This window comes from Centroberyx affinis, unplaced genomic scaffold (genome assembly GCF_046629955.1).
Source record: "Centroberyx affinis isolate AG114_WGS23_722 - 3 ecotype Tasmania unplaced genomic scaffold, CSIRO-AGI_Caff_v1 ptg001500l_1, whole genome shotgun sequence".
Classification (NCBI taxonomy): Eukaryota; Metazoa; Chordata; class Actinopteri; order Beryciformes; family Berycidae; genus Centroberyx; species Centroberyx affinis.
The window spans coordinates 66,096-89,883 of NW_027279964.1; the positions used below are offsets into that span (position 1 = coordinate 66,096).

At 44.7% G+C, this 23,788-nt stretch overlaps 1 protein-coding gene across 6 annotated transcripts in view; it reads left to right on the forward strand.

Moving 5' to 3' along the window:
- The window catches only part of LOC139650516 (stAR-related lipid transfer protein 13-like), a 48,603-nt gene extending 37,809 nt beyond the window's left edge, over positions 1-10,794 (forward strand). For 4 of the 6 annotated variants that reach the window (XM_071527209.1, XM_071527207.1, XM_071527205.1 and 1 more), the window contains 11 exons: positions 793-856; positions 1,290-2,617; positions 2,725-2,895; positions 3,654-3,813; positions 3,987-4,185; positions 5,006-5,219; positions 5,682-5,796; positions 6,387-6,638; positions 7,180-7,397; positions 7,796-7,972; positions 8,089-10,794. In XM_071527209.1, the coding sequence (XP_071383310.1) occupies positions 793-856; positions 1,290-2,617; positions 2,725-2,895; positions 3,654-3,813; positions 3,987-4,185; positions 5,006-5,219; positions 5,682-5,796; positions 6,387-6,638; positions 7,180-7,397; positions 7,796-7,972; positions 8,089-8,206 (3,016 nt within the window). In that variant the 3' untranslated portion in view covers positions 8,207-10,794. The remainder of the gene's footprint in view (positions 1-792; positions 857-1,289; positions 2,618-2,724; positions 2,896-3,653; positions 3,814-3,986; positions 4,186-5,005; positions 5,220-5,681; positions 5,797-6,386; positions 6,639-7,179; positions 7,398-7,795; positions 7,973-8,088) is intronic. The other 2 variants (XM_071527210.1, XM_071527206.1) reach the window with 1 other exon arrangement.
- Positions 10,795-23,788: the final 12,994 nt, after the last annotated feature.

Below are 23,788 nucleotides of genomic sequence, written 5' to 3' on the forward strand. Positions count from 1 at the left end.
TCCTGTCTGCCAATCTGTATGGGAGAACAGAGAAAGTAAACAGTGAACAAAGGAGGATTTTCTACTGTGCTATTAGAGGGTGAAAACCTTCCCAATGACAGAGGTCATAATAGACATGTAAGCACCAAAACATGTTTTTAATGATCCCGTCTTGAAAGACAGGAACACAGACACCACCCTCCTAACTAACCACTCTTCTCATCCCCTAAGTTGCCTTAGGGGGAGACAGCGGGAGGGAAGGATGGGTGCCGAGAAAGGCTTTTTGGTAACGAGGTTTCCCCCACTGTAAGGGTGAAAGTGTGGAAGGGGAAGGGGTGGATGGGTGAAGATAGCTGAGGGAGGGGAGATGGATAGGGGGAGGAGGGAGGGGTGGGGCAGGCTGCGTTTGGGGGAGAAGCACTCCTTTGGGTGAGGATCAGTCTCGAGTGGAAGTGTAATGGAGAATCTCTCTCTGATGCCAGAGAGGAGAGGAAGGGATAGGGGGAGAAAAATACTAGGAGGCAGAGGGAGGGAAGAAAGAGGCAGAGTGGGAGAGAGGGAGACAGAGTAGAAGGGAAAGGATACAGTCAGAAAAGAAGATCAAAGGAGAGAAAGAAGAGGCGCGTCTGAGAGTGAATGATTGAGACTCAGGAGGAGAGAGTAGCGGAAAGTGAGAGATAAGATAGTGAAAGCAAACAGAGTGTTACAGTGCAGAGGAAAACAAACACAGAATGCATCCAACCCATTAGCTCTAGCATGTTTGACTGACTGTGTCTGTGTGTGTGTGTGTGTGTGTCTGTGTCTGTGTTGCAGACGTCTAAACACCCTGAACAAGTCTGCCTCCATGAAACTGGATGTCAGCCACCCCAAGAAGAAGGTAAGAGATCATGTATAACAGCATGTCTTTATCATTTTAACAGAGTGAAGCCTTTTTGTTGTTTTGTTGGTGCTTTGCAACAGAACATGATGTACTATGTCAGCTGTCATGAATGGACACATCCTTCTACAATATATTTGGGGAGAATTAAACAGTATGATGATTGTGTCCCATTATGTTTGTTCTTTCTGTTCCTAATTTGTCACAGTATAAAGAGTGTAAATGATTAGTCCTTTGTCTTGACCATGCACATCTGAAACATCTGAAAAATGTGATGCCATGTTATTCAAAGAGGTTCCTGCCTTTGATGCCATCTAGTGACACAAAGTGAATATGGCGCCTCTCAGCCAGGCTTTGCTGTCGATGTAGTGATGATTTCTTGATAGAAAATACCACAGACACCACACTTAATGTCTCTCCCATCCTTCCCCAGGCCGATGACTCTGACGAGGATGACCCACTGGCCATCAGTAAAAGATGGACGTTTGAGTGGAGCAGCCGACGCTGGTCCCGCCTGCAGGATTTCCTGTTGGACAGCACCAGTGAGAGCAGCCCGACAGGCCAGGGGGAAGGGCTGCACAGCACTGTGAGCAGTGAGAGCGTTCTGACAGACCTGAGCGAGCAGGAGATCACAGAGATCTCCTCGCTCCACAGCGAAGACTCCGCCTCCGCCATGCCCGACTCTGTTTCTATGGCGTCCCTCGCCGCTTCCTACCAACCACCCAGGGACCTTCCACACTACAACTCCCTGCCAATCAAGAGCAGCCGCCATGGGCAAGGAGGGCGGAGTAAAGCCAAGGAGTTCTTGCGTCGAATGGAAATAATGCGCACCTGGGGGCCGTCGACGAGGCGGAAAAGCTCGAGTCGCAGGCCGCCACTGGTCATCAGCGGGCCGGTGTTACAGGGGGAGGAGCCTCACGCCCTGCAGATGCTCCAGTGTACCCCCATCAGCCAATTAGAGAGCAGCCCTAAACACATTCACCACACTGACGGCAGCACTTCCTCTGTCTCCCATGGCAACGACTGTAAAGACGAACCCATGGTGAGTGTGAGCCCCAGCAGAGAGACCGCAGCCCCCAGTGTGGAGGAGCATGCGTGTAAGAAGCCCCGCCCTGCCAGCAAGAGAGGGAGTGTGTATCTGGAGGACATGGAGCTGCCTTCTCAGGGCAAGAGGACTGAAGGACAGAGCCAGTTTGGCAGAAACCAGTTTCACTCCTATGAAAACCTCCTCATTCACATCCCTAAAGACCATAAGCCAGGCACCTTTCCTAAAGCTCTGTCCATAGAGAGCCTGGCTCCTTCGCCCACTGACAGACACAACGCCCCCCAGACGAAGGCCCAAACTCTTCCACCCAACAGCAGACTGGCTGAGCCTTGGACCGGTAAACCTCTGTCCAAGCCCCCGTGTCCCGGAGCGCCGCGGGGCAGCAGGGTGAGCGTTTACGACAATGTGCCGGGGTCCCACCTGTACGCCAGCACAGGAGACCTGCTGGACCTCGACAGGGAGGACAACCTGTTCCCTCACCTGGACGACATCATCCAGCACGTCAGCGGCCTGCAGCAGATAGTGGACCACTGGAGTCGAAGCGTGTTGCCCGAGGATGAGACAGGGGAGGGGGAGGGGGAGGGGGAGGAGGGGGAGGGCAGGACCACCCCCAGCGAAGGCGAGAGAGACGGGGTCTCCCTGAATGACACTGACTCTACGGGGACCAGTCGGGAGAGGCGGGACTCTGGAGTGGGAGCCTCGCTGACCAGGCCACGGTGAGGATCTGTCCAGTCAATCAAATTGACCTCCAGTTAGGCTTTGGTTTTGGCTCAAACTGTCTCTTTCTGTGTCTTTCTTTACTTCTATTTTCTCCCCGTCCCAGACTACGATGGCCCAGTTTCAGAATGTCCGACCCTCTCAGCCAACCAGCATCTTCGCTGCAGATCAGTAGCCAATCAGCAGGCCAGCTCAGTCTGCTGCAGAAGTTCTCTTTGCTCCGCCTCACCGCCATCATGGAGAAATACTCAATGTCTAATAAACATGGCTGGACATGGTAGGTACACAAACACACACTCTGATACACACACATGCATGCACAAATAGAAGCTGGACTTGATCAGTAACTATACACACCGTCAAGTTGAAAGTCTGATACGGATTATTATAAGTCTTTGTCCTTAGGCCTCTCTCCATTCTGTACAGTGAGGCTGTTAGTTCATATTTCACACATTCCTTCATAATTTAGGGAATACACAGGATTTGACATCACATGGTGAGACATGGAAAGTCCCTGCCTAAAGTAATTTTGTAAATTCTTGGATCAGACCCCTCTCACTTTTGTTCATTCTTTTCACTGCACATACACACATACAAAAGATGCACAGGCAGTCTTTTGTGTTCTTATTGTTTACTCTCCATCTCCATCTTCCACGCCACTTGAAGACTTAAGCAATGCCTCTGTCAAGACTAATGGTACATCTGTCTGCGTGTATGCATGTGACTCTGTGACAGCATCTGTCAATTTCTTCCTGTTTTTTTTTTACTGCTATGTATCTACTTTCCTACTTTCATCTCCTCCACATCTTTATCTGTCAGTGTTGAAACAGCAGGACTACATGCACCATCGATGTGGAAAGCGAAAAGACAGGCACACATACACACTTGCACACACACATACACAGGCACATTTATTATCCCTAAGTGGGAAATTGTGTTGACCAGAATCCACATGGAGAGAAAGCCCAGACATCTCTGTCTCTGTCTCTCTCTCTCTCTCTCACACACACTAATTGTCTTCTCTGTTGCTCCCAGGTCTGTGCCTAAATTTATGAAGCGCATGAAGGTGCCAGACTACAGAGAGAAGAGTGTGTTCGGTGTTCCTCTCATCGTCCATGTCCAGCGCTGTGGTTATCCACTCCCTCTGTGTTTACAGCAGGCTCTCAGCCACCTCAGGACGCACTGTCTGGACCAGGTTAGTGAAAGGAAAACGTCTTTTTCAACTATTCAAATTTTCACCCAGAGAAGATTAGATGTGCAGTGAGACCAGTGTGCTCATTTTCTTTTCCCTCTCTCACCTATTCCATCCTTCCCATTCATCTTGTCCCTCACCTCTTTCCGTCTTCCCCTCTCTCGTTCCTCTCTCAGGTGGGATTGTTCCGTAAGTCGGGCGTGAAGTCTCGTATTCAGGCTCTGAGGCAGCAGTGCGAGCTTTCTCCTGACTCTGTGAGCTATGAGGACCAGTCTGCGTACGACGTGGCCGACATGGTCAAACAGTTCTTCAGAGACCTGCCTGAACCTCTGCTCACCAGCAAGCTGGGGGAAACCTTCCTGCATATATACCAGTGTAAGTCGCTGTGCCGCCAGAGACTCCTGCATCGTGTCGGAAATCACAGAACACAAGCAATCACAACTAAGAAGTCATTTATCTCCAAGGGTGTGATTGTAAATCGACATGCTGGGTGCCGGAGCACTGTGTGGCACTTGACCGGCCTTGTTGTAAATTCAGAGTGCAATCAGTGCATCATCTGTTCGTTCATTCAGAGTTTCAACCTCTCAGAGCCTTCATACTTAACTCTGGAGTAGCTGCAGCAGATTGCTTGAATGGTTACCGCAGTAGAAGTGAATTAAGCTCACTAAAATAAATTTGCTAGCTGCTGCTCCACAGCAGTGAAAATAAGTCTCAGACTACAACTGGCCAGTCTTTATATTCATATGCAACCAAGACGTTTATTAACATGAATGTGTAGCTGACAAAGCTGTTTGATAGTTTTTTATTTCCCTTTGTTACATCATATCACATACTCTGTCTGATATTTTGCGCTTTGTTTCATTGGACCTGAGTGCTCTGTTTTCGTGGTGTAGTCTCAGATTACATTTACACATACCCAAAATATCTAGGTTCCAAAATGCTCCTAATGCTTTGGTAATATTGTGTATCGTGACCAGTTCCAACAGATCCGACAGAGACAATCTTTGAAATTAAATGTAATTTTTAGCTTTTCAAATACGTATAAATTCATGTCACTTGCCTTTTATCAGAAAACTCAAATGCAAACCGAATTTGCATTAAAAGACAGGAAAGAGTGGGTGTAATGTAATTAGACAGCCATGACATATTCTTTGATCCATCATTCCTTCTCACATTCCCTTTCTTCTCTCTGTAGATGTCCCAAAGGAGCAGAGGTTGCAGGCTGTGAGAGCGGCCATTTTGTTGATGTCCGACGAAAACAGGGAGGTGCTGCAGACGTTGCTCTACTTCCTGTATGATGTCACTTCCTTGGTGGAGGAGAACCAGATGACCCCTATGAACCTGGCAGTGTGTCTGGGTCCCTCGCTGTTCCACCTCAACATACTGAAGAACGAGACGCTGTCACCGAGGTACACACACACACACAGACACACACACACACACTTAAACACACAGACGCATGCATGCATGTGTGCACATATAAACTGACAAACACATTGATGCATACATAGACACATATATAGACTTCTTCTTCTCCTTCTTCTTATTCTTCTTCTTCTTCTTCTTCTTCTTCTTCTGTGGTAGTAGTAGTAGTAGTAATAGTAGTAGTATTGTCATTAGTATTGTTATTACTATTATTATTTCTTGTATAGTCCTGCATTCTGAAATCATACCTGCATCAGTGTTATTTGCTATCCTGACAATGTTGGTTTCTATACATTTCTATGTTATTTGAGGCTATGAGTGTGTGGCAGCTGCTTATAAGTTTGCTGTGGCGAGTACGTTAACGATCAAGGAGTGCATTCGTGCCCCTCAGTAAATGCTCATGTATTCTATATTCTAAATATTCTGTGTATTTTCTATTCCCCAAGGACAATCCAGAGGAAGTACACCACGGGACGTCCCGATCAGAAGGACCTGAGTGAGAACCTGGCTGCCACCCAGGGCCTGGCGCACATGATCACTGAGTGCCAGCATCTCTTTCAGGTCAGGCTCTACAACAAGGTTTGATTCAGAAAGAGAGTGCCATCTCGTTACTGAAACCAGATGATTTTGCTGCCACTTCCAATTCCAGTTCTTTTTCTATATAATGGGTTGACTGGTATTTTTAGGTTTTCATCTCATAAGAGTGAAAGTGATGTATGAGTGACGTACCGTCTGTTGTATTTACTATGACTTTTTAAATGCGTTTTCCAAATATGAGCTCATTTCCAAAATACTACAGTACTATACAGTATATGTCATCATTACCTGGAAATTGTCATCCAATATTTAAAAGATAGAGGACCCAGGCTGTGAAAGTGTTATCATTACCACAAATTGTTCTAGTCTTGCATTATCAATCATTTTGCAAGAGATGTGACAAATGCTGGATATCTCATTCTTGTATGAATCTCAGTGCGAATGTAATCCTTCCAATGTTTTTCTCTCTGCTTTCATATTTGAAGGTGAACGAACAACCCACTCACGTCACTCTTTCATCCATTTGTCTAAGCGTTTGCAGTGTTGGAGTCGGCCGTATTTAGGCCAGCTCTGATGTGGTGTGATGTGATGTGTGTCCTCCTGCTGTACCTCAGATCCCAGAGGAGATGGTGACCCAGTCTCGCAACTCCTACATGGAGGCTGAGCTGCTGGCGCTCCCGCTGGACGAGCTGTGCAAGGCTCACGAGGAGGAGGTGGAGGAGGAGGAGGAAGACGAGGACGAGGAAGGATCCTACCACACGCACCTGGAACGGCTGGTCCAGAGTCTGCTGAAAGAGGCCAAGGATAAGAGCAAAGGCTGGATGTCCCGCTCCACTACTGATCATACAGAACTGGCATCTAAAAAGGTTTGTGGTCTCTCTCTCTCTCTCTCTCTCTCTCTCTCTCTCTCTCTCTCTCTCTCTCTCTCTCTCTCTCTCTGTCTCTCTCTCTCTTTCTGGGTTCCTACTCATCAAGGAATTTCTTTTCCAAATGTGTCATTTTACAGGAATATAGCATGTATTTGGTGGTTTTCAGCTGTTTTTCTCCACAGTAAGCCCAACTGTAGTGGAAACCAGACTGTTTACCACTCTTTTGAAAAACAACATGAACAAACCAGGAATTAATTAAATTTTTACGTCATGGAAACACTCTGATTTATGTTATGGATATGGAAAGTCATGGAAGAGTCATGGAATTTTACATCAGGGCCATGGTGGGAACCCTGCTCTTTCTTTCTCACACACACACACACACACACACACATAAGCACACACGCGCACACACACACATGCACGCACACACGCACACACACACGCACACACACATTTGTTAAAGTAATACATAATTAGTGATAAAGTCATTTTTGCACACACTATAGCTGACACCCATGATGTGTGTGTGTGTAAGGTGGGAGATGGCAACCCTCTGCGGCGGTGGCGAGTGTGTGTGGAGGTGTCGGCACCTCCCGGTGAGGTGCTGCAGCGGCTGCTGAAAGAGCGCCCCCTGTGGCATGCCGAGCTGCAGCAGGAGAAGGTTCTGGAGACGCTGGATAAACAGACAGACGTGTACCAGTTCTCCTGCCACAGCATGGCACCTCAACCCAGCAGTGACTATGTGGTACTGAGGTCAGTGTCACTGAATTGAAGTATTATTCCTTTATTCCATGTTTTGTCTGTTTCAGAAGTTTTTATTTACAGAGGGTTTATCACTGAACTCTAATGAACACTGTGAGTAATTATGCCAAATTCTGAACCTGACCTGCTAATGATACAAAGACAATAACAACAGATATATTTAAAAGATATCAATGCATGTCAAGAGTTGCAACATTCTTTTGAAGCCAAATACTGTCCAAAACAACCAGTATTCACCTCATACAACCTCCCGAATCTGTTTCCTAACATATAAGAACATTCTCAAATAATACAAATAAGGTTACATTCCCACATAAAATCTGTCTTGTTCCCTCTCTCTCTCTCTCTCTCTCTCTCTCTCTCTTCTCTCTCCCCCTCCGCCTCCTCAGATCATGGCGTACAGACCTGTGTAAGGGCTCCTGTGCGTTGGTGTGTGTGTCTGTCGAACACGATGACAGCCCGCGCATGGGAGCAGTGAGGGGCGTCGTCCTGGAGTCACAGTACCTCCTGGAGCCCTGCGGCACCGGGAAGACCAGACTCACACATATCTGCAGAGTGGACCTCAGGTGTGTGTGTGTGCGTGTGTGTGGTTTTCATGGGTTAAACATGTGATTGAGAGTGAATGAAAGTGTTTTTTGACAGTGGAATCATTAATGCATGTTGTGTGCTATTGCTGTTACAGGGGCCGGTCTCCAGAGTGGTACAACAAGGCGTTTGGTCACCTGTGTGTTAATGAAGCCCAGAGGATCCGCTCCTCTTTTCACCCTCCAGATCAGACAAGCACAGAGGCCAAGATCTGAACCCCAGAAATTGAGCTTTATCTTGGGGCAGCTGGGCCTGAGAACCAAACATCTACAGGGGGGCAAACAAAGGATTTAGGGAATCGTAGATCCAGGCAATAGACCTCCTTGGATACGGACCTTGAGCCAGGAGTCTTTTCACCTTGCTGAGCCAACTGTACCATACTGAACCGGCCTGGAATCATTCACACACACAAATGGGAAGAGCACATGTATACCAGTATGTTCAGAGATAACAGCATGTGAGTCAACGTGGCATCAACTGCATTAGTATAAATTCTGCTCAGGCATCCTCAAAGTACACATCACTACCTATTCATCTTATGGATTATGAGTTCTCAAGCCATCGTTCTCACAGCTGAACTGTGGTAATGCACCGATATTGGTTTTCATACTTCAAAAATAAAGCGAAGCTAGTTTGGTTTTCTTAGTAGAGCCATTGGTGGAGCTTTATGAAATTGCCTGTAATCGTATGCATCATGAGAAAGAGGAGGTGTGTTGTGTAGATAAGGAGCACTTAAGCCGTTTTTCAGAGCCTTCATACAACATACCTTTGGTTTTCTTCAAGCGCTTCCCTCAACCTTCAAAAAAATTATCAACACCATTTTTGATACACAGATCAGCCTTGCTATAAAGAATATGAAATGTCAAAACTAACTGGCATCAGTTTCTATTCAGGAAATTTAATGTATCTGATTCTGTGGCCTGAATGGATAGCCATCTGGTTTCTAATCAACACTATCTCTCATCTAAACTTTGCATAATGATTAGCGCATTAAAGCCTTGGCTCTACTAACAGAACAATTCAGCACTGGCAGACATGATCATGAGATGGTTGCTTTAAACTGTTTCCTAAATGAAACTGTAGTTTTAGGGTTGGTGTTGGTTAACCTCCCATTTGTTGGATCCACATCTTCATTTGCTGAGTCATCATCTTTATATCAGTTATTGCTGGTCATAGAGTACTTAACTGTAGCCTACTGATAAGCATAACTATAACATAAATGCATAAAAGGATGCATGTGGCAAAGCAGTATGCCCATATTTGCTATCATTATTTTGAAGAATCTATCTTAACTCCATCTCTATAACCTGTTATGTGGCCTGCTAGTGGTATACAGTTGGCTTATCTGATTCAAATTGTTCATCACAACACCTTTAATCAGATGTGTAATTGTATAGACTGGACATAAAGCCACATGTTACTAGAATACAGTGGGATGCCACACATTGGCCTATAACCTGATTTTGGTCACAGTGGTTGATTTTGGAAACATAACACAAACAACATAACCAATTTCTGATGATGACATCTTACATCCACATTCCATTCAGTATGATTAGATTTCAGCAATGACCCAGTGTCATTTCTACAGTCACAAACTATTGATAAAAAAAGCCAGACCTGCCTCATCTACGGCCTTTTTTTTTTGCCCATTCCACAAAGCTCTTAACTCATTGCTTGTCTATGTGCTTGTCTGTGAAGTTGTCACTTCTTTATCCGTAGAATGTTTCACAGATAAAGACACTCCTGGAAAAGTGGGTATGTGCTATAAAAAGCCCTGTGAATAGGTATGAAAAAGGCCAGTACAGTATGAGTACACATCAGCACCACATTGTGAAACGGATGCAAGTACATGAGGGATCTGGAACACAGAGACGGGGGAAATGCTCATTGGGTCCATAAATCTGCTTTAACCCCTGCTATGGATACAATGTGTTGAATATCACTGTTGATTTAAACTACTCTGTCACTATTTTCAGTGTTAATCTTATCGAAATATTGTTATTTTAAAGTTATTATTGTCATTATATCACTGTATATGGTATCATTGTTGCTTTTTTTTGCTATCATCTTATACAATGTCTAAGACATGTGACCATTTCACTGCTTCTGGGAAGCATGTTTGAAATTGTGTGTGTGCGTGCGCGTGTGTTTGCGTGCGTTTGCGTGCGTGTGTACATGTCCAGGTACGCATGTGTGCCTGCATACATGTCTACACACACGTGTGTGGCACGCATGCGTATGTGTATGTGTGTGTACGTGCATGGATGTGCCCGTGTATCTGCAGTTTAGATATGCGAACAGCCTGTACTGTAAATATGTGACGCTTTCTGTGCCAGCAGATAAAACATCATAGCTTATCAGGGTCTTCCTATCATATTGATATGCTGAAATGTGAACTTTCCACACACCATCATACTAAAGCAATAGCAAACTAAAGCTTGCTCTGGCATGGCATTGCCATTTTTTTTTTTGTTTTGTATTTTTTTCAGTTGTAGGCAGTGTTGCTATGGTGTTGCTATGATACAATTATCTCTACAGTGCCACCAAAATCCTGTGTGGATGCTGTTTGCTGGGGAACAGTGCGGTGTGTGTGTGTGTGTGTGTGTGTGTGTATGTGTGTGAGGGGGAGTGAGATAGACAGAGAGTGAGTGAGTGAGACTGACGTGAGCCCTGGGGTGTGTGGGTAGCGGCTCCAAACCTAACTGAGTAGTGGAGACCAGGGTGACTGATGCTTGGTTATTTCTGACAAAGTGACTGAGACCAGAACCATCCTTTCTAAACAAGAGAATAAAAAAATCTTAAGAACTCAACATGAACACTGTCTCTTGCTTATTGAAATGCTCTTTAGTTTGACTGTCTCTAATATTAAATTGTTTTATTGTTACAAAATAGCCTATAATAGCATGACAAGCAAACAACAAGTTAACATATCACATATGAATATTTTTGAGATGGGAAGCTGAAGCCTTGCCTCAAAATGAAGCCGTTGACAGTGAATATTTTATTTTGTTATGTGCACCTATGTCCATTGAGTGGTGCTGTTGCCCCACTTAAAGTCTGAAGGTCATGAATGAATTTGGAAAGTATGCCATGGAAAATATTTTTAGATAACTGAGTGAATGAATAGTCATCAAAGCATCAGGGGGGGGTTCTCCCTGAAGACATTTTCCCTGTTCTCTCCCTGTGTCCTTTCTGGGGATGCATGTGGAAAACCAAACCTCCACGGACCAGATCAATACTCAATCACATTTACCTACTTAGCCGTGTTAGATGGGGGACTCTCACAGAGGACGTTGAATACAGGGACCGCTCTTCCAGAATCCAAGGCGTCAGTTAGCCTCGTGACAACACAGAAATGAATGAAACATTACTCTAACTCCTACTTCATTTAACATATGAGCAGTTTTATGAAACAGTGCGTGAAAATAGGGCACAGAGTTACCGTCTCTGAATTGATCTTCTGCACTGTGTGTCTACTTTAGCTCCACTGCCCCACAAAATTCTGGCAAATAGGGAACATCATGTTGCATATTACACTGGGAATGAAACATATTAGGATCACTGATAAGGTGAATCTAGCTGAAAACTCTGATTCTCTATTGGTTTCCCCTATTAAATCCACTTCATACCACAAGGGTAGATGTAGATTTTTTAGGTTAAAGAAGGGTTAGCAAGCCTTGAGACAATTAAGACATGGATTGTGCAAAAGAAAGAAAGAAAGTGCTAATGATTTGTACAGCCAAATGTAGGAGGATTCACAGGGTAATCAGTGTGTCATATTAGGGTGACCCTGCGTAGGAAATTGAGGGTGACCTCTTCTGGAGAAAACAGGGAGTGCATGCCCAGCTGCTGCCCCTGCCCTGGCCAGGAAAACCCCATAGAGAGCATAGCAACATCATAGAAAAGTACCATCATGCTCTCCTGCATGTGGTAGCGGAACACAGGACATGCAGTGAGGTAGCTTTAATAATAAAGCGTCAAAGAAGCAATCCCTTTTGATATTTTTGGAACAAGCAGCGCACTTGCAGCTCTTTTTTGTGATGCTGTATTGAATGATCACTGGGGGGAAATTCTCTTTCCACTTGCCCCCCTCCAGAGGGACAGAGTGCAGGCTCAGCTATAGAGCAGCAGCCCTGGGAGAGATTCAGAATTTTGCTCAATGACACTTCAGCAGGGCAGATGCCTGCCGACACAGCATCAACCTCAGACCTCTGGTCTCCCTACTCATTCTGCCATCCTGCTGTCCATGCAGTCGTTTTAATGATGAAGCCCTCAGACAGAGAAATATATTGTTGTCATGTGAAAACCTCATAATTCCAAGTTTGGTGATTTTCATGTTTTAACTTCACTTGAAGGATTACATGGTCCTCCATGGGCTGAGAAAATTGTATGACCCTTGTGCTTATGAAACCCTTTCAAAACCTCATCGAAAAACCCAAGGATGCATGATGGTCAGGCTAAAAAACAAACAAACTGTTTTTAGGTCCTGAAAAGATGACATTTTGAAGATACAGAGTTTTCACCTGACAGCAATAATATGAGACTGTGTTGAAATTGCAGGACAGTGATTGCTATGTATAGGCTACTTACGGTTGTTGGGTATCAATGGAAATTACGTAGAACAACGCTTTCTGTAGTTAATACAGTTTTCGAAGTACAACAAGGTCTTTTACCCTAGGGTAGTAAAAGAGACAAGTTGGGCGCTATGGGTTTAAAATGTTAGTTTAAAATGTTTTGTCCTTTTCAGTCCTTTCACTTGGGCCTTATCAGCATTCAGGGACAGAAAATCTGTCTTTCCATTCTGTCTCTTCTGAGATTGGTCCATTTGTTCTTCTATTAAATCTAACAACATAACTGATGTTTATTTCAGATTATTATGGTCAAAATGTCTCTTATTTTCAAAATGATAACAATGTACAATCTTGGCTCAACACAACTGTCAACACAATGTTTGTGTGAAGTGTGTGTGTGTGTGTGTGTGTCATAACCTGCCCACGGTACCTCTCCTTTGTTGAGCTTCTCAATATACTATCTCTTGAGTGTCATTCTGTCTATCTTCTGTTCTCTTTCCACTGATGGAATCGACTTCCCTTCTTACTCTTCCTTTGTTGCTCTCTTTAGATCCTCACAGAAGGCTGAACTCCAGTTTTTCATTTGTAGTCTCATGGAATAATGATATCTGCTCTGTGAAATTAGAAAATACCACTTGAGCGCATATGCATGTTTAAATCAGCTACATTTTAATAGAATGCAAATGTAATTAGATTGGAGTAAGCTGAGCTATTGGCTCAACTTGCCCCGGGGCTAGTGGCACATTTTACCTCACACCCATCATTTTGACAAAACTGCTTCACACAGCTAATCAGGCCCACATTAATGCTTATGCTAAGTTCATGACCTTATATTGTACCTTATAAACCCATAAACTAATATATAATAAAGCCTCAGATGTATCCACTAACATTTAGATACCAATCATCTTTAATTTTTTTGACCTATAGCTCTCATCATTCTCCATGTGCTCTCATCCATCACAAATTTAGGGAAATAAATTATTCTTCCCCAGTCTGTGATCACATGATTCATTTTGTGTATGGCTTCTTAGACACAAGGGGTAGATCATCTTACCCACATGCTCAACTTACCCCATTCTCCCCTACATAAAACCTAAATTTACAGTCTAAACAGAGTGGAATTTGAAAACATCTCTCATCTCCAAACATAAAATGGACTAACATCGTTATTCGGCTGAAGAATTCAGTTGGTGTTTACAGTGAATGACTTTTGACATTACTTGATGCTGTATCATGTTGTTGCCCTTTATCTACATCACACACACGTTATATAAGTGGGGGAGCGAGGGAGAGAGAGAGAGAGAGAGAGAGAGATTGGAGAAACAGATGTATCTCTACTGAGACTGGCTAATCCACTGTCTTCTTCTAGACGACCATGATAAGGTCATTAATGAATAAATGATCCAATTGATGAATTATTGATGAGACAGAGTGTTTGCATTTGTGTCTGTGTGCTGTATGCGTGAGTGTATGTGCCTGTGTTCATGCATATGTGTGTGTTTCTGTGTGTGTGTGCATGTACATGTACATGTACATGCAAATTGGGTGCTCTATTTGTGTGTACAATTGGCATGCTGTTACCAAATCTATACATAATTAATAACAAAAAATAGTTTAAGTGAAAAGTTAAGCATCTGCCAGAAGCTTCAAAGGAAGAGAAATTCAAATGATCTCTCAAGACGCTGCAGTACAAAACTTTGACAGGTGCAGTTCTGTCTAGTAGTTAAATCTGCTGTACTACAAATATGAATTCACTGCTGTGCAGATTGCATGAGATTCAAACCTCATTTCATAGCGTTATTTTACCATATAATATGCTCAAATATTGCAGCTCATATGTTATACAGTGAGTATTTTATTTACAGTATTTCATATAACTGTCACTTACCAAGGTTCCTAATTGCATTAGTTCCTTCCATGAGGAACAAGTTGAACAACCATGGAAGAACCATAACAGTAGCATTAGTTGATAAAAGGGGTGCAGCAGTTTCAGCACTGGCCTTGCAAACTGAATAGCCGTCAGGATAAATGTTTTTCTATCTTGTATGAAACTGAAGTGCTTGTTGCTCCATCCCCGCTGGATCCATTATCCATGGCCACTACCACAGTTCAAGAGCTCTGTGTTCCAGCGTTCAGTCAAAGAGCAGAGTCCTTGATCCCAGGTCGTCACCCCTGTCAAAGAGCTGCCTCCTACGTCCCTGGTGACAGCTTCTGAGACCAAAAGGGCTGTTACTACTAGCCGATACCTCCTCGATGAACCTCCATGCGAAAAAGACAGAGCTTGCAGTTTAAAATGCTCCAAAAGCATGTGATATGGGAATATGATAGAGTGCAAGTTCTGTCTTTTCACATACTCTTTGTTTCAGTCTGATACACGTTTTACCTCAAGAAGAAAGTATTGGACATGGGACCTGGTCAATCACATTTATAAAGTGTATGTATAACAGGTTGGGGCAATTCATAAATTGAATTGAGAATGCATGGTAAATTCCAATTCAATTCCTGGAGTTGGAATTGGAATTGGAATGATTGCAGAATTGGAATTGAATTGGAATGATACATTTCATGAAATTCAACTTCTAAGAGAGGATGTGTTGACTTGCTAAACATTACAAATCAAACATTATGAATCAAATAAAAGACAAGACAGTTAAAGACAGTTAAACAAATCAAATACATTCAGTCATAATGTATGTATTATGATTACGCATCAAATACCACCTGAAAGGTCCCTTTTACATTTGATGATATTCAGTATTGATAATATATAACACCACATATAATCTCAGATATGTGGGAGGAATAAACAAAAAACACATGGAATTTCACAGAATTTCATTTAATTAAATTCAACCTCCTGAAATTCCAATTTAATTCCAATTGTGTTTCCTGTAGGTTTTTTCAAATTTCTATTGCTCAGTTGAATTGTAATTCATTGAGTACAATCACCTGTTATTTTCCCACCAAGATGGCTGTGTGATGATGTAACAGAATACTATGAATAGTCAAACATTCTCACCTGTGTTTGGGCACTCTAAGACATTCATAAGCTGCTTTGTTGTGTCCTTTGAGGATTATCTTCTGCACTTCCACCAGTGTTCGAGGAACTGAGAGAATGTGACAGGGATTATGACCTACTTGTTGAAACTATTCAGTCCAGGGTAGCAGAGGATCTTGAGAGAAGTAGTGGAGCCCCCCGTTAATCTTATGAGGCCCTCTCAGCTTGAACTTGGGGCAAGGGAAACAGTGTGATATAAAAGGGGAGAAGATATGAGAAGAAAGAAATTATGATATTAGAAAGCTAAACATGCTTGGAGATACAGCATACATTGTTCAAACCCATAACAATATGTGATAGCCAGTAGGTTGATATACTGAAGAACTGCAAAGCAATTTCATGTCATACCAGCAAATTGTTTTGGAATTTCATACTCCTACATTTGACTGTTGATTGCAACACTGCTTCTATAAGCTGTTGACTGCGCTGAATTAAATCCTCTGCTTCCCTTCTCTGCTGTTCCCTTTGTCAGTTTCTGGATAAGTTTTCTCTATCTTTGTTTTTGAACAAAGACAGTAAGTAATTGTGCAGTAAGTGTGCCCAAGTGGATATTATGTTAATTGGTGCATTGCATTTATAAAAATGCATTGTTCTGTCTGCTCTGTTATCAGTTTCTTTTTGATCTCCCATCTCTATTGCTCTCTCTCACACACACACACACACACACACGGACACGGACCCAGACACACACAGGCGTGCACGTGCACACACACCCACACACAGGCATCTTGACGATGACTCACATCCGTCTGTGAAGCAGGAAGCCGGTGATTACCCGGGTTTCTGTCGCTGTCCGAGGTCAGCCCCCTTTACACATTGCCAAATCTGATTCTGCCTCTCAATTGCCCCTAATAGTGGAAGCAGAGCTTGAGGCAGAGTCTAGAGGGGGTTTATGTAACGTCACACCTTCAATTCTGTACAGCCCATCTGTGGTGTAGAGCTAGTTGAGGAGGTGAGTATACTGTGACCATACATCATCTATACTTCAGTGATAATTACATTTGAAATGACACTGTAGGCTTTTAGCTGATGCCCTTATCGAAGGCCACTTCTAATGAGCAAGCAGGTGGGGGTTCAGTGTCTCACTCAAGGACAAATTGGCTGTTGTGGGGAATCGAAAAAGCATCCTTTCCATTCCTCTAACCACCAGGCCACCCTGCCACCCCAATTAAACTGAAAGGTGTGATACTCCACACGCCCCGGAAAGAAAGCTATTATACCCCCCCCCCCATACCTATATAAACCTTTGGCTTCAGAATATGTGACCGGATTGCGTTATTCAAAGTGACATTTTTAGTTTGAGTTTCATTACCAACCTTAACACAGCCACCACACAGAAAAAAGAAAAAAAAAGAAAATCACCAAGAAACAAACTCCATTTTCTCCAGTATGCAATGATCAAACCCTTTCTGACAGACTTCACCTTTGCTGCACTCACACTGCCTGATCCTTACACAGTCCCAGCCCCCTCCAAAGCTCCGCCACTCTGATCATCAGCCCACACAAGACACCGGCACTACCTCCATACATCTCTACAAAAGGTACACTGGAGCAGGGAGGAAAATCACTGTCTGCCCGCCAGTACTGCACCTCTGCTGGATGTGAGGGAGGGGGAAAGCGGGGGTGAGCGAGAGAGGAGTGACAGAAAGAGAGATATAGAGAGCAAGAGAGGGAGAGAGAGAGAGAGAGGGGGGGGGGGGGGGCAGAGACAGAGAGATGAAAGAGAGAGAATAGAGAGAAGAAATGGGAGAGAAAGAACAATGTTAGTGCTTTTACCCAATCGCAAATCAGATCCCGGTTAAGACCTCTCTTTCTGCTAAAGAAGTCTTTTGTGGAATCATGACAAAGCTGCAGAAGCAAGCTTTTGTCTGAAAACAAAGAGGATTGTGTTTGTGTGTGAGAGAGAGAGCCTGCCATTGTGGCTGCGTGTGTGTGTGTGTGTGTGAGTGTGCGTGTGCGTGTGTGAGCCCAAGAGTGTGTACATCCGACAGCAAGAGAGCATGCATTGGTTTGAGAAATTGCCTCTTAGAGTGTGAGGGACATGGGTAACATGTATTGTATGAGAGTGTGCAGTTTACAAAGTGTATGTCTGTCCTTGAGTTCCTTTGGGCTGGAAATGTGGTTGAGGGAGAATGAGATGGCTTCTGCTCATCTGTAACATTCTCGGATGGTTCCCTGATGAAGTCACACACACACACAAACACACGCATGCTAAAACTCACACACACACACACAGAGGCAGAAAATGTCACTTCGATCTCACCCCCACATTGTCACCCCTGACAACGGTCAGCATCTATGACAAAAATGAAGAGCGACACATCAAAGAGACTGCCATCACTGCCTATATGAAAATACACACAGACAGCCAGGCGTGCATACACACACACACACTCACACACACACACACACATAAACAGACACACACACGCACACACACACACACACACACAAACAGACACACACACGTACAGAGTGACGAATCGGCCTCTATAGCAGTCTCACTAATGGAAATCTTACCCAGCAGATGTGCCCTGTTGGAGGAACACATGGAGTGTGAAACAGGCTTATGTACGCACACAGGTACTGAACTGTACTTGGCTGACACCAGTAGTGATGGTCTGTGCAAACCACCAGGGGATAGGTGTGTGTGTGTGTGTGTGTGTGTGATGCCTGCTGGACTTGTGAGCTGATGTTCAACGAGACTCAAAATGAGTGCATGACCCAAAAAATGTGAAAGCAACACTTCCAGACACAGACAAACATGCGGGAAATTGCGGCATCACACAGCTATATTTTGAATGTACGACTGTTTGTGTATGTCCATACATGTGAGCAGCATGTGCATGTGTGTTTCTGGTTTTCTGTGCTCTGAGAAAAGAGAAATGAGGGAAGAGGGCATATGCAAAAGGGGGAAATAACTGCAGGAGAGGAGAAGTGATGAAAGCGGAGGAAAAGGAAGAGAAGTGAGAAAGGAGGACAAGAGGAGAGGAGTGTAAAGAAGCCATTCTGGGATGCTTGGTGAGGAAACAGAAAGGTGTGACACTTAAACTCGGGACGGGGAGAAGTGGGACAGGCAGATAGTTAGCCTGTGAATATATAAACAGCCTCTGTCTGGAAGCCAGACTCCCTAAACTGCATGAACTCTGTTTCAACTACCCCAGCGCTGCACCCAAAATACATCCACCAGTGTTTGTGTGTGTGCTTGGTTTTTATCTTTTTATCTTCTCCACTAGTCTATATTTGCACCTCCAGGCCCATCGACTGTTAAAACAACAACCAAAAAATGCAGCCAGTTGTTTAGGTGGTGTTGTGCTCTGTATGAATCACAGACCGTAAATAATGGGTAAGAACCTATGCATGGATGGCTGCATGTTATTCTGCTCCAGCACCCCCCCAGAAAGTCCCTAAGTGCGCATGCGTGGCTAGAGCGCGCTACCGCAGACAGGGGGCGTCAACATGGCGCTCTCTCCTCGACGACGACCGCACTGACTGCAACCTGCCAGAGAGAGAGAGAGAGAGAGGGAGGGAGAGAGGGAGAGCGAGAGAGAGAGACGCTACCATTCAGCCAAACGTCGAGATTCGATCCTATTTTCCAGCCCTATGAATCCCTACACATCTTCGGGAGGATAGGGTGAATTCAGAGGATTTTTAAAACATAATTTCCCCCCCTTTTGCATCGCCGGCTCCGTATTTTTCCTGCGCAGTGGATGGTTTTTGTGCGGCAGCAGACGCTCGAGCTTGTAGAGCAGGTGTGAGAGACAGCGGCGACCGCTCCTCTCCTCCCTGTTTCCAAGGGGAAATGTCGAGCGAGAAGCCGGTTTCAGCACCACCGGGCTCGGCTTCGCTCACGGATACAGACCGAGACTCTCATCCCCCCCCGCCGGGCTCCTCCGTGCAGCCGCAGCCGCAGGTCGTCACGGGCGCTGGCTCCGCCGCCACCGGGGAAAGGATGGTGTCTGCAGCCGGCTCTATGGTCCTCCCGGCCGGGGTGATCAACCCTGCCGTCCCGATCAGGAATATCCAGATGAAATTCGCCGTGTTGGTGGGCCTGATCCAGGTCGGGGAGGTTAGCAACAGGGACATCGTGGAGACGGTGCTGAACCTGGTGAGTCGAGGCAGGACCACCACAGCGTTAGAAAACACAGAAAAGGCAGCCATATAACAGAGTAGAATCACTGCGCCCTAACCCGCTATGTTTTATTTACGATGCTTCACTCCCCTGGTTGTGTGGCTTTCAGAGGATGATGTCATTTGTTTGTTCGGAGGATGGATGTGAGGCTTTTCTTTTCCGCAGATGAGAAGAAAAGCAGCATGCATGACTATTTGGTGGGAAATTAATAAAGCTATATTATTGTAAAAGGCTCGAGGAGCTGAATGAAGCATGTGACCCCACCATGGAGGGTAGTCTAATCACCAGCCATTGTTGACTAAATGACCCGTTTGTTGTCCATCAAGGGAAGAGAGATTTCCAGTCAAGCTGTAGTGGAAATAGCGTAAGAGTATGCAGGCTATTCTCCTGACCCCGATAACTACCCCGGATCGATGCATAGGCAGGTTATAACAAACAGCGAATGGTTACAATGTTGCGCACAACACAGAGACTATTACAGAAATGTTTCGTTTTCGTTAGAAACAAATTTGTGCAGGTATGCATGGCTGCCGGGCGCTGAAACAAAATAAATCCAACACGAACAAAGGCCGACTAGCATTATGCTATCCATCGCCATATGTGTGTGTATGAGAATGGCTCAAAATTATGCATATAGGCCTACAGCCATTGTTGGAGGTAGGGCCCAGCCTCCTGCGCGCTAAAGAGTGATGTAGGTAGCTGTGAAATGAAGGTTAATGGCTTATATTGCTGTGGTTAAATGAGGCATTGAAGTGCGCCTGTTTATTTGTGGCTCGGTTGTACAGTGGCCTGCCTCCCCCTCATCTTTGCCCCTCCGTCGGTGCCTCTATCGGCGATGCTGGGCCTACCCTACACAACACAGCAGAGGATTTAATCCAGCTGGGGGTTTTTACATGAGTGGTGTCTCCCGTTACGAAACAGATGAGCGAAAATGCACAGCAGATGTAGGTCTGGTAGGCTAATGCGTTAGGAGGACAGGACGTATTTGCTGGATGATGCCAGGCTGTTTTCATCCTTCATGCATCAGTTTTGTGGCGTCTATTGCATGACATTACAAATCTGCCATGAGAAGGGGCCTCTGATCATAACTCCCTTTTTGATGAAGAAGTAGAACTGTGCAGATATAATATATAACACTGATGCAATGTATTTATTTTTCAAAGTGGTCTATTGCAGGGTTTATGTAGCCCGTGGCCTATTTACCCACTGGATGCATGGAGCAGGACAGCCTACAGCTGGGCTAAACCATTTTCCTCTCAGCGAGACGCGTGAGCAGTCCAGATTCAGGTCGACTCTTGTCTCCAATCGATTATTGGTGCTACATGGTGAAAAAGGGGGCTTTGCTGGCTCATTCCCCCCCCCCCCCCCCCCCCCCCCCCGACAAACCCCCCTGACTACACGGGCTGATAACCATCCATCCTGCTCCATGGCCTCCCCCTTCACTCTGGAAGGGCTGAGAGGAGTGATGCTGCCTGCATAGACTGGCCTCGCTGGGCAGCGCCATGCATTTAAAAGCAGGTGGAGAGGAGGAGGAGGAGAGGGGGTTGAGGGAGGGTGGGGGAGGAGAAGAGAGAGAGAGAGGAGGAGGAGGAGGATGAGGTGGTAGGATGCTGCAGTGGCTATGTGCTCAGAAATCACCAGCTGATGCAGCGGAAGAGGAAAGGATTCTGGATTGGTCCACATCGGATCACCGGAAGCTCAGTGGAGCATTCAGTTTTACATTTAGGCCCAGACATAAATCTGATTGAAACTTACTACCTATTCTTTTTTTTTTTTTACATATATACACCTGCCTGCTTAGGGGCCACATACTGTATGTTTGTATGTGAATATTGGTCATCAGCAAGGCCAGACAATGTTTCAAATCGAAACGGTATGTTTCGGCCATACAAAGCTTTACTTGCTCAATCCTGAATTGAACAATCAGTCCTGGTTGCAAGGCTGCCAATAGCTAAGCCTGTTAGGGAATTCTGCTGCCCAGCTCCTTAATTAAAAGAGTTGAAACAAAGTGGTGTGGAGGCAGGAAACCTCAGTGGTCATGCTGCTGGCCCAATGAGTCCACTGTGGCCCAAAAGCTGAACTATTATTCCAACCAATGTGGGAGACCACAGCAGCAAGGCTCTCTGTCCACTGTGGCTGTATTGATCAGATCCCACTGCGGCTTGGATGAACAGATGGCTTGTCGGCTGGATCAGATATACTCCCTGTTCTATACAACGTGACGCTGGCCTTTGGCTAGTGATGAATTGTGTAGTCGTTAGTAGGAAAGGGAAGAGAAGACAATAAAAACATCAAACATCATCTAACATAGCTTAGATTAGGAGGCTAGATCTACTGATGCTGATACAGCAACACACAATATAACAGATGGAGGGGCAAAGATGAGGGGGAGGCACGCCACTGTACATCCTGTATCAGTTTATTAGTATACTTCTGCCTTTGTAGCCAATGATGAAGGACATGTCATTGTTTTTAATGAGGGCTGTGCCTATATTGTTATGCATCGAATGCACAGTATTTTTGATAGTGACCTAGTCCCGTGCTCATGGACACACAAACACATCTGTACAGTACATTGTGTGTGTGTATGTGTGTGTGTGTATGGAGGGGGGTGGGGGGGATGCTCAGCTATTATCATCAACAAGGCATCACAGTTGTCAAGGCAACACTGCTCTTTGATTGAACTGCCTGCCTCAAGTCCCTCGACCACCTGGTGTTGCCATTCACTTCCGGACTTCTGTCACAGTCCTCAGCAAAAGCATCTCTCTCTCTCTCTCTCTCTCTCTCTCTCTCTCCCTCTTTCTCTGTCTCTCTCTCTCCTATTCTGTGCTAGTGCTTTTGTGGCTCGCAGACCTCCATACCACGCTCTAACAACAACGCTCTGACACTGAAAAACTGTGGAGCAGATACACATTAGTGTAAGGAAAGTACAGCTAGAATTTAATGAGACCATCACTGAACACATTAACTAGATATATAAGACACATATTGGAAATTTGGATAGAGGATGTATATTAACCACTGGACCTTTGGTGATTTTGCTGACTGGTTTCTGTAGTTGTTATAAATTAGGCTACAGTATACAGGACAGGATAAGTGCTTTACGCAAGGGCCGTAGTGCAGCATCTTTACCGGTGACCCACAGCCTAAAACCTCTGGATCAGTCCATAGCAGGTGCAGACTGAACCTCATGGACTTGATGATATTTTACCATTTGCTGGTTGTGTCATCCCTTCAGAGGACAGTGCTTTCTTTCCACTCTCTGCACTGGTGGTTCTGTGTGTTGAGCCTCCCCCAGTTTTCCAGATACTGGTCAGCTTCTTTTAGCCCAGGCAGCGGTGAACTGATTTGACATGTTGTGATGTTTGGTGACAGAGGTGCAGTTGAGATGTGTCCCACTTCTTAATTTCTATATCTATCTATCTATCTATCTATCTATCTATCTATCTATCTATCTATCTATCTATCTACCCATCTATCTACCCATCTATCTATCTATCTATCCATCCTTAGCCACCAGTATGTGTTGTACTTATTTGCTTTGCGTTTGAAGAATAGAGAGGTATATTTCAAATGTACCTACAAACAGTACTGTCAGACCTTCTGCCTTTTGACTCACATTCCTTATGCAACAGCTGTACTTATTTATAGATTGCTGTATTTAGTTGTAATGCTTTTTTGGGATCAAAACCATGAGTTTGTCTGGGATAGAAAATGATTGGTGCCTCTGTCTTTCTCTGCCTTTTTGGTGTCTTTTTTGCTCTTCATATTCCCTCTTGGTTTCTTGCATTCATCTGATAAAAACTTGAGGTCAGATGCAATATCTTTTGGTTTTGACAGCATTGTTGAGTGTCCCTCGTCCGAGCCCTTTAGTGGTCCCACTGTGTCTCTCTTAGCAAACGTCTCATTATTCCTGTCCACACACTCCACAATCACCAAGGTCACTGGATAGAGAGTCCACAGCCAACAGCACATAGTCAGCACAACACACTGAGTCTGACACACACACACACACACACACACACATATA